The sequence below is a fragment of the Pseudonaja textilis genome, chromosome 1 (genome assembly GCF_049901715.1).
Source record: "Pseudonaja textilis isolate UNSWEBS1 chromosome 1, rPseTex1.2, whole genome shotgun sequence".
NCBI classification, from domain to species: domain Eukaryota; kingdom Metazoa; phylum Chordata; class Lepidosauria; order Squamata; family Elapidae; genus Pseudonaja; species Pseudonaja textilis.
In genome coordinates, this window is record NC_141990.1 from 67,299,397 (window position 1) to 67,311,481 (window position 12,085).

General features: G+C 36.6%; 1 protein-coding gene across 1 annotated transcript in view; it reads right to left on the bottom strand.

Moving 5' to 3' along the window:
• Positions 1 to 12,085, bottom strand: part of FMN2 (formin 2) — a 187,112-nt gene that overhangs the window by 53,838 nt on the left and 121,189 nt on the right. Inside the window, 2 exon segments of the mRNA XM_087937054.1 lie at positions 2,691 to 2,820; positions 4,378 to 4,469. Of these exon segments, the coding sequence (XP_087793180.1) occupies positions 2,691 to 2,820; positions 4,378 to 4,469 (222 nt within the window).

Here is a 12,085-nt window from a genome sequence, read left to right on the forward strand (position 1 = left end):
CACAAAACACCAAAGATGCACCAAACGCTGTTACCTTCCCACCAAAGTGGTCCCTATTTTTCTACTTGCATTTTTACATGCTTTTGAACTGGTAGATTGGCAGAAGCTGGGATAAGTAACAAGAGCTTACTCTGTTACGTGATGCTAAGGATTTGAACTACTGAACTGCTGACCTTTCTGATTGACAAGCTCAGCATCTTAGCCACTGAGCCACCACATCCCTAACTTGAAGCCGATACCCAAGTGCTATTTCCAGATGCAGAAATATTAATTCTGTGAGCCTCAAACTTAAAAGTATTTTTTATTGTAAGATTAGTACAGGGCTGGGGGGCTTAAGACTTTTCAAATGTTGTTCAAGTTGTCTACTATTGGACAGGGTGGAAAAGAGTTGTTTTTCAGGAGTATTAGTAAGAGAAAGATTTTCTAACATTGCTTAAGAGAATAGAAACAAAATAGTGAACTATAGTTTAGAGTTAAAGATATTCAAGTTCAGGTACTTGTCATTTTTTGCCAAAGCTTGTTCAAATTTCTTTAAGTTAAACCTTTTTCCTTATTATTGAACAATTTTATCATGATAGGGCTGGGCCCAGAACCAATGGTATAATCACTTCTGTAGAAATGATCTAGACAATTCTTGACATGAATCCATCATATAAGAGATGCAGGAAGTGCTGGATTAAATAAATGTAATACCATTGGAAAAGACCTTTGGAGACAGAGCCAAGAGATGCTGCCTGGGGAACAGTCTGATAAGAGAGCACAGCCCACAACTGGACAGTGGATGGGGCAAGAGACTCAGAAGAAACCTTCCCTAGTTTCTTGGGTTATAAAGGAGATGAGGGGAGGGAAGAGAGATGTACTTTCAGACTTGCAAGGTTCTCCCAATTTAGCTTTACAATAAAGTATAATTAGCTCATCCGGTTGTGATTTTCATTTGGTTTACTCCGTGAGACTGACATCTATCTTGCAATCTTTTCCCCAAGAAACTAGGGGAGGAAGGAAGCCTTCTGAGATGGTTGCCCATCCCACGATACAGTTGTAGGTCATGTTGTCTCTTATCCAACTGTTCTCTTGGCAGGCTCTTTTGGCCCAGTCTCCCAAGGCCTTTCCCATACACCATCACACCAACCTCCTAAAGCTACTACGCAGGCAGTGGAACAGAGACAAGCAGCAATTGTAGGAGAATGAATTAACTCTCCTGGCACTAAAATACTTGAAAAAACCATACAGGCTGAGCCCTATAATAAGTGCAAACATTTCTGAATGGAAGTAGGCATCTGGCAAAATTAAACTATGTAAATTAAACTTTATAAAGTATATTCGTGATTTGGCAACTGTGAAAAATCAGAGCTTTGTAATAAAGGGGACACAGATTTATCCTTTCCTTAAGGCATAGGAATTCTTGACAGCTATGAAAAGTCTGTTCCCACACTGGTGAGCAAAAAGTATCCCCCTTTTGTTAAAGAACAAATGGCTATATTGATAATAGTATGATGATAAAAAGTTGGATAGCCTCATGTGTGCCTTCTTGTTCTCCTTCAAGAAAAAGTGGGATACAAATAAACAAATAGGCAAACCACACACTGGATATAAATGGGAAACTCTGATTTAATTGCCTAGCAAAGTGGATACACTACTGCACTCTATATTATTCCCATTCCCGTTCTGGGGAGGGGCATATAGATGAATTCCCATGACAATTTTAGATGGAATACAATGCAAGGACTTTCTATTCCCTTAGTGACACTGCTTCCAGGTTAATTCCATGGATTATATGGAATGGCAGCAAAACGTTCATCAATGGATTGACCTCAGGTTGGTTGCAATGCAGGAAGCCTTAAATAGGAGGAAAGCGATTCCAGCATAACAGCAGTGGCAGTGAAACTGGCTGCCAACAAGCATGACCCAAGCTTTGAAAAATGGCAACAGAGTTTAGTGACTGAGGAATTATTAAGTCCCTGAGGAACATGTCTTTAACTGAACATTTTTAAGCAATCCATCAATTCCCTGTAGACTTTCTCACATGGAGAATTACAGCTATGAAAGCCTCACGTGGAGTTGAGGATATTGGAAAAAAAAAAGGAGTGTTATATAACCTCCTCCCACAATAGTTTCAAAATCATCTTTGCAGCATTGTAAATAGCAAGTATGATTTGTTGAGACTGAAGAAGAATCTTGAATTTATAGCAATATCTTCAAGATTATATAGCCTATGTAATCTTAACTAATATTTGTTCATTGTTATAAAGCTAAGTGTGGGAGATTGCTGCTCTCGCCAGTGCTGCCAAAATTACAATTGGCTGATTATTATATATTATTACAGAAACAAAGAACTTCTAAAAGAAAAAGTCAATGTATGTTTATTTGGAAATGCTGAAGGAAAGCCAGTGCCTGTTACAAAGAGAGAAGATTTTGCTTTGGCACAGGAAAAAGGTATATTATTCTCTAGAGGTTGATGTGCATTGGCTATAGACTTGTGGTGTTATTATACTTCAGCACTGAAAGCCAAATCTTAAGATTTACTTTGATCTTGAAGCACAATCATAAAATGTTCCATTCAGCAGGACTGCTATCCTTCACATTTAATGAGCATGTAAAATAAATAAAACTTTTGAAATATGAGTATTGTTGAATAAGGAAGATTAAATATCAGCCAATCTAGGTCTTGCATCAGATGGTCCAGAACCTACCTCACACAGTTTCTGCAACAATTCAAGTTTGCTTCGGAGAGAGGAAATGCTTTCAGAGAATGTTGATTGAAACAGGATACAAAAAGCTCGTTCAGAGAAGTTGGGAATCAGGGAGAGCTCATAAAGAAACCTGGAGGCATTAAGGAAAAATATGACTGAGATCTATTAAAAGAACTTGAGGGACAAAAAACGGTTCTGAATTATAGTCTAAAACCATTCCCAATGAAACCAATGAATAATGAAAATTTGTTCTGAATGGGAATAGATTATCTCTATGATTGTGGAACCCAAACATAGGGGGAAGGGTAGAAAAGGACTGGAAGCAGTTAAAGGATATTTAATGGTTCTGGACCCAGCGAGACTAAAGAACAATGAAATCCATTTCTTCTCTGAAACTGGCAGTGAAACCTCTGGAGCTACCTAGAAGTCTTCCACCTGAGATGAAACTTTCAGTAGATATAGATACCTCTTCACCACTTACCGACTCACTTTAGCCAGTGCTAAGCAATGGGGAAAAAACAGTTTTGCAAATAGTGACTAACTGTCCTTTTAATTTCTCATAAGGACACTGATATCCCAACAGAGAAATGTCCTGGCACTTTCCTTGAGGAAAAAGACTGCAGGGAAAGAAAAGATTTATTAAAATATGTGTCCCTTGAAAGGATTTAGGCCCTCAAAGAAGTGACTAATAGTGCTATCCTGTTAATGGGGCTCAGAGTTTTGGTTCAGATATTGAATGTGAGTCACTCAGCAGTAGCAGGAAAAAAAATAGATAAAAAAGGATAAAGGTTTTAGATGGAAATATAGACTTGGGGTCTCTACAGGTTTATATATTTCTTCCTGAAGAGGATGGGTACAGCCATCAGAGATTTCTGCAAAATCTTACTTCTCTCTCTTTATAGAGGACTGCTTCATTCAGAAGTACACATATATATGCACACATATACATACATCTTTGCCTGAAAATATAGATTAAAAGTCTTGGGACTTTCCATAACAAAAATCTTGAGAGACAGGTGAGATCTTGCAAGATTTCAGCTATCTCACATTATAATTCAATTATATATATGCTAAAAAATAGTTGAAATTATAATGTGAGATAGCTGAAATCTTGCAAGATCTCACCTGTCTCTCAAGAGACAGGGAGCTCAGGAGATGAAGTAACATTATAAGAAAACTGACATCAAATATATTTTGGTGTCTATCGAATACTATGTCTGTAAGTGAAGTTACTATACACACATGTACACACATATAAAGCTAAATTGAATACATTTGAAGTAGGGATTAAGATGTAAATTCAAAGAATGTGCAAGAGAAAAGGAAGTATCAAAGTTATGGGAAAAAATAGCTAAGCAGGGGGATAAGGATCAAATTAAACCTATTCTCATAAAGAACGAGCAAATACTTTTTTCTTGGGAGGAGCAAACAAACCAAAGGACTTGTAAATTCACCTACTGAAAGAAGAATTGGGAAAACAGGAAGACACCACTATTGTGCATAGCCTGAGGACACTGTAATCCAGTTTTCTCAAACAAAGTGGAACTGAACCTCATAGTTATTGCATGTATTGAACAGGTTAATTATTTGTTTCAGTTAGAACAATTTGTGTTGTATCTGAACTCGAACTAAAATGTTAATAGTTTGACTCTCTCCAACCAGTGTAGATGGTTTATAATATCCTTACTGTTCAGGTTTGTCCAAAGATTTGGCATTCTCCTTCTCTTTACTTGATTTGCCATGCTTTTCTATCTTTTCCAGTTCATCAGATTGTGCTCTCTTGAAAAAAAGATTCATAAAGAAAATTATGCATGGAAATAATACATAATCATATGTATAAATAATTACCTAGAAAATTAAATAATGCTTAAAATTCAATTATAACCATTCAGTTATCATTCCTTCAATTTATTTTAATTATTTATACAGAAAGATATTCAATATTTAACATAAATATGTGGTAAACTTCCTTCATGAAATAATGTTAGACATGAAATGTTTACTCAGACAACTATCACTAAATAAAAACCTACATAGTTATGATTTTAAACATTTGCAATGCCATTTTATTCAAGCATGGATTAAGCTGATGCATATGTGAACTACAAAGCCACTTTTTGTTTTTTCAATAGAAAAGAAAGAGAAAAACTTTTAACAGAAAGGCATAATTATTTAAATTCACACTCAAGATGGCTTTAGTTATGGAAGATTCAATCAGTTTAGAGGGCACCATTTAAACAGAAATAGGCATGGCAACCTGAATCCAAAATTGGAGTGTATGATTTTTGCAGTAAATCTTGGTTGCCTTTATATTAATAAATTGATTTTTTTTCTCTCCAACTGTATACAAAGGATACCAAAAATGTATTTTTACACAAAAAGCTATTTTGAGATAAAAGCAATACAATGAAAATTCCATTAAAGCGTTCTACAACTTATCATCTGGAATATACTAAATTGGAAATGACTGATTTACAGGTATGATTAGGAGATGATATTTTCTTTCAGCAGTATTCTGTTCCAAGTAAAGAATAACAGTTTATTGGTATTAATACATTTACACCCATCTTTATACAGCTCAAGCCAATGTGCATACTGTAATGCTCCTGCCCCCTATTTTACCCACAATAACATCTTCCCTGAGAGGTGGGTTGGGTTGAGAGACAGTGATTATTATTTTAAAGTATTTTCAAAGAATTTTTCCTAAATAGGAAACACAGAACATTCACAGAACTTTAATTCCTATAAAAACATGTCCTTCCTTCTGAAATTGAAACCAGACATATAGCTTAGGCTCTTACCATAACCCTAGCTCTTAAACTATCAACCTTATAACTTATGCATTAAAAAAGAAACTTGTGCAAAATCTTTAATGCTGTTGCATGATTTAATATTGTGAAGCAAATTTCTAGTATCTAATTGGCAGGGATGTTCCAACTGAGCTTTAATTCTAAGTAAGAACTGTGGTAGTAGATTCTGACAATGTTTCATAATTAGACTACAAAGAAGATAATCGGTCTATTTATGAAAACTAATTGAATAAAACACAACCATACCTGGTACAAAATGTTTGAAAAGGTTACAGCATAGAAGTATCAGATTTCTAACGTAATATAAAATATTCTGAATTGTGCAAGAATCTGTATTAGAGCGGTGATAGCTTTATTTTCCTGAATATAGCAATGTATTAGTTATTCACAAAGGAATCATACACTGAAAACTTGCACAAAATGTCATTGTCAGCAACAAAAGTTGCCAGCTTACAACAATGTAAGACACAATCCTGGGAAGTGGTAAGGGTGGGGATGGGGGAGATACTTTGCCAGATTGAGAGGTCCAAGAGCTGCAGGGCACATGGGAAAAATTATGCTAAATTAATGCTTGAGGATGTTTTGGCAAATCCATGTTTCTGTAGTGGCTGTCCAAATCTTGTTAGATTTTCTGAGATTTACTGCAGCCAATCAAAAGTAGAGTTACAAAAGATCAAGCACTTTCTTAACAATGAACCACTTGCTCAAATCCCCATCTGGAACAAAATGAATAAGCAGCACATGTGTATGCAAAAAAACAACAACAGAGGTATGCCCTCTGTGAAATAGGCTCTAAAAATTACATATTATTCAGTTCTGTAATTCTCTCTGTTATTTTTTATGCATGCAGAGAGGAATTCCGAGGATGTGGCACAGGGGTGGGATTCGGTTTTTTTAACAACTGGGTCTGAGAGCATGGCTTAGTTGGTGGGTGTGGCTTGGTGGTCATGAAACTGGGTGGGTGTGGCCAACTCAATATCACTCATGTCAAGGGGCGCTTCTCCTCACCTGGCCTCTCATGACAGTGGGGATGCTGCAATGGTCATAAGTGTGAAAAATGGTCATAAGTCACTTTTTTCAGTGCCATTGTAACTTTGAATGGTCACTAAATGAACTGTTGTAAGTCAAGGATTGCCTGTACAAAAATACAAAAAGCTTCTTTGCTTGCAAAAAGCTGCCCTAAATACCAATCATTAGATTAAAATATCTGCAAGCCGGAATTACAAATCAGGCAGGGTGCCAGAGCACCTTGAGGAATGAAAATAGTTAAAATGCAGTGATAACTATCAAGCAGCCAAATCTTGCTCATAAAGTGAAACCCTTTAGCAGAGAGGTCATTTAAGCTCTCCAGAAAAAGCACACCCGGGAAAAGTAATCCTTAGATCCATTTGAACCACTTAAAGATACCAGCTGGTCTCACTCACATCACAAGATATCCTAAGGAAATCATCCAGATTTAAGAAAAGGTCACATGCCCCCCAGAAAGACAGTAAAAAAAATCAGTGCCAAGCTTGCATCCTGCCTCTTGGAAATATACCCCAAAAGGACAGTGCCAGATAGTACTAAAACAGTGAGGAAGAGCCCCTCCCCAGATAGAAAAAGAAACCATGAGGCCGGAAAAAATTCAAACACAATACAAATAATTAAATCACAACAGTAGCTGTTGCTTGTTGAAGCTGAATAGGGAAAATTATCCCTTCAATAAACACAGGATTAAATGTCACCAAGCACAGAATTAACCTTCACCAAAAATCAGTTTTAGACCAAAACTCAGAAAGGGTATGTAAACTCACGTTTGAATGTCAATCTTTCTAGCTAGCCAAGAAGCCTTGCTGAATGTCACTCATCTTGGTTCCCTGTCACTAAAAGCTTTGATTCATTATTCAATTATTTCTTCAAAGTGCTGATTGTCCAGGGAAGTATTTCCTCCCACAGCAGTGTGAAAATCTTAAAACAACCCTTCCCCTTTAAGAAAGTCAAGCCCCAGGAACTCCGGAGACAGGAAGTCTAGGCGTACTGGCAAGAATGTAATACGGGTGGAAAAAAACAAAAGGAGATTGCTTCTAACTACTGGTTCTCTGAACTGCTTAGAAAGTTAACAAGGGGTTCTATAGAACCGGACAGAACCGATAGAATCCCACCCCTGATGTGGCATCTGATAATAAGAGAGAAAGGCAAGTTATCATTAAACATCCAGGCTAATGCAAGACAGCATTGCTTCTAATGTATGTGGACCTGGGACATCTATCATAAGTGAAGTCTACTTAAAGTTTCCAGAGTAAACAGAATAAGAGATCTTCTGATTCCCTAGAGTTTTTCATCAAAAGACATTCATTGCTTATCAATGTTTATTGATTAGGTTTAAATGTTGTCCAACTCTATGACTTTAGGCCAGAAGTCCCCAAGTTTTGTGGACTGGAGGGTGGGGGGGAGAGGGGATGGTGCCCTACAAGTGGCAGGTGAGCACCTGCACATAGTTCTATTTGCACAAGTGGCGGCACACACATCCACTGCTCACACAAATGGAGCTTTAAAGGTGTGTGCTTGCCCACTACTTACATCAGTAAACTATGAACATGCATACACTTGCCTGCCATTTCCGTGGCCCAGTTCTGAATGGGGTGTGGCTTGATACTGGGCCCCTACTCAAAGGTTGGGACCCCCTTATACTAAAAAATAGAGAAGAAAAAAGTCCCATGGCTCCAGAGAACCATATTCCTATAAAATGTCAGACAACCAACAGGATCTCTATAAATTAGTCTCTATCCATGCCATTCCTTCAGGTTTGCTTATAAATACAAATCTTAGAAATGTTAAAATCCTTAATAAACATATCTAAATAAATTAAATTACACCAATAAATCCATTATTTTCTGAAACAGGTATGTTTTAAGGGCCTAAGAAGAGATCAGTATTAAAAATTTATTTGAGGCACTGATTATCCAAGCCCAGATGAGATGGGTGAACACATTTTCAGAATGGATGACCACTGTATGCCTCTCTGGTTAGTGTACGGAATCTGGGAAGAGACCTCAAGGTCAACCACTCAAGTACTACCAGAGTTGGAAAAAGAAACCATACACCACTGTGACATCCAGCCAAGAGAACTGGAAGCTATAGCAACAGATTGGAAGCCAGTGGTGAGCCCTGTGCTTTTTCAACTTTGTAAAAAAGGTGCCACAAAAAAACTAACAGAAAACCTTGAGCAGTCTTAAAATAACACTCGTGGTTACTACAAAATGGACTTCCAGTGCCCCCACTGTGCTTGATTCTCCACATTCAGACTGGGACTGCAGAGTTATCCCTGTGTCCACAGATGACCTGCACAACAGGGTATCTACTCCAAGCCTGAAGAATTACTCTATATATTGGATTACTGAAGGAATTTGGAATTTTATGCAAACATAGATTAGATTTGGAAAATAATTTTATCTTTCTTTTATAATGCTAACATTCTGATATTCAATGAAACTGAATGGGGAAAAGTTAGAGAAAACTTGCAATTAAAGTATGGGATTTGCAAAGCCCCCTAAATTTCACCTACAGAATTTGTAATAGTTTCTATTGTAAACAGAAACTAAAACAAATTGACCAAAACTAAATGCAATTAGTGTCCAGAGATCACAAAATTAACTACTAACTCCAGAATCAATACAATATGATTCTAAGTATCCATCTCTTACCAATAATCGTGGATTATAGGATTCATGCCTTACTATTTGGATTTTTATCCACTGTGCACTAGGTAAGATCCAACCAGGCTCTTACAAATGATGAGATTTAGAATAGACTAAAGCTCATTTCGTCTTTGATGTGCACAATACAAAACTTAGCTTTCAGACCTTTAATTATTTCCTGATTACAACATATCTGGATGAAGCTTTGGTGAGATGGCAAAGGATTAAGCATTCCTCTCCCCTGATTCGGATCAGTGTCACGAACAATAACAAGTAGGCTTGGAAGTTATTATTCTGCATCAGTTAGATTACTACATATTCATACATCATGGTGGAAATGTTGTTTATACCATTATTTGGGAGAAAAACAAGCAAACATCTTGAAGACTTCTAATCTCTCTGTAAAATGTCTCTTGTTTTGAATCTTGAAATCAAACACAAGTTTCCACATGGCACCTAATGTAGTGTAGCCAGAAAACCTCCTTGATGCAGTGATTTGGGTGTATGAGGCACCATCCGAGAAGGTATCTGTGTGCATGTTGTACAATAGCAAAGGCAGACTTTGAAAATATGATTTTACACCTTTCCAAACATCAATATGAACATGTCCAGGAAATAGATAACTTACTATTCTCACCAGCTCTTTCTGGTGCAAGCAGAATTTTGTAACATATTATTTGAGTAACAAGACAGAACCCTTTAAAGATAATTTTAGCTACATATCACTCCTTTCTTCTTTTCTTTTTTTAAAACCTAAGCTAAATATATTGTATATATAGGAAATAAAAAGGAGGAATTTCCCCCTCACAGACATTGTATCAAAGGAATATTTAGCAGATGGTTCACATAAAATTTCATTAGCTCCTGATTACATTTGACACATCTTTGAAATGATACATTGAAATAAGTTAAATAGAAACCTGCTGGGTGAAAACTAATTATAATTCAGAACAAACAGAATGCAGGATTACTATATACTCTTTTACAATTCTCTATTTGTTATACTTCACATTAGAAACCAAAACATTTTGATGAAAACATCTTGGAAGGCAGTCTTCAGAGCCTGTAAATCTAGGGCTGTTCATAGAGATACAGTTCTTTACAGGTATTATCTCCTGCAACAGAGCTATATCTGTGGCTAACAAAGCCAATTTCAGTACCTCTCTTTGGCTGACCCCCTTATTGGACTATAATAAATGCAGTTTAGTGAAGGAAACAAAAAAGAGTAACAAGTCCACACCTTGTGAATGGCTAAATGCAAGGCTGTGGCATCTTGGCCACAATCAAAACTGAGCAGAGGGCTAGGTGAAAGGCAGAGAACTGAAAGTTGCTGCTCTTTGTTGTTAGCCCACTCATTCATCACATGGTACTGGTCTAATCACCTGAGGCCACCTTGTGAATGGTTAAATGCAAGGCTTCACCATCTTACAATAGAAACTGGGATCTCTAAAACTGATCACAAGACCCAAATTGTTTCATTTAAATGAGGAGGTGTTTCAAATAACATGAATTAGGGTGTTCAAAGCTAATGCTATCAATTTAAATTATATAGAGATCACTCATACTCAACCGCTTCTAGATATACTCAATATTTTTTTTTTTCATTATATACATAATAGAAATGGAAGAGGTATTACAATCAAAGTCTCAACTTGGGTTGTTCTTCTTTTTGCCTTTCCCATGATCTATTTTATCTGTCTATAAAAAAGGATAATAAACATACTATCTTTAATAACAAGGTGCAAATTTATAGAAATAAAGCACTGTAAGTGAGAAACAAATTTGCAACCTCAAGGCTAAATATTCTTTCTTACTGTAATGGAATGTATGAATGACCCTGGGAAAAGAGAAGAGGAAAAAATCAGGTAAGATAGGCAGGATCCCACAGTCACTTAATGATCTGAAAAAGGAACTCAAGAAAGACCTGCCCAAATGGATCAAGTGGACGAAGGAAGTTTGTGCCTTTAGACTCACAAGAGTTGGTTAAGCAGCCTTACAATAAAGCAAGATTAGTTCATTTTGTCATGTTTCACATCTGGTTTGCCTGGGAAGGTCGACACCTACATCTATGTAACAAGTCTGTTTGCATTGTACTTACAGGGACTCTCTTTTTTTCCTCAGTCCAGAGACTGGAAATGAATGATTAATTGATGCTTTTCAATGGTATATATAACAATACCATCATCTATTTCTTGCCTTTTTTCCCACTACTTCATAGTCTTCTTCCTATCTAGTTCTTTTCTATCTAAAAGATGTATAGGTAATTCTCAACTTACAACCACAGTTGAGCCCAACGTTTATGTTGTTAAGTAAGAAATGTGTTAAGTGAGAATTTTATGACTTTTCTTGCCACATTTGTTTAGTGAATCACTGCAGTTGTTAAATTAGTAACATGGTTGTTAAATGAATCTGGTTTCCTCATTGCCTTTGCTTGTCAGAAAGTTGCAAAAGGGGATCACATAATCCCAGGACACTGCAAGTGTCATAAATGTGAGTCAGTTTTCAAAAATCCAAAAGTAAATCACATGACCCTGGCAATGCTGCAATGGTCATATTAAGTGTGGAAAATGGTCATAAGTCACTTTTTTCAGAACTGTTGTAACTTTGAATGGTCATTAAGTGAACTGTTGTAAGTCAAGGACTACATGTAATACTTTTCTTCAGTTCAGATGATGTAGTGCAAATTTAATATGAAATAATACGAAGACCTGGCTCTGCCAGTTGGTAGACCTGGCTATCCCAATGGAGTATATCATTGGTTGATGAATTAAGAGAAGGCTCCCTGTTCCCCCTGTGCATCCTGCTCCCTTCCTCCCCAGATTTTTAAGTATAATCTTTACTATTATTAGAAACATTTATTCTTTATGGTTTTACTGGTTTTCATTGTTGTAGGCTGTCCAGAGTTGCC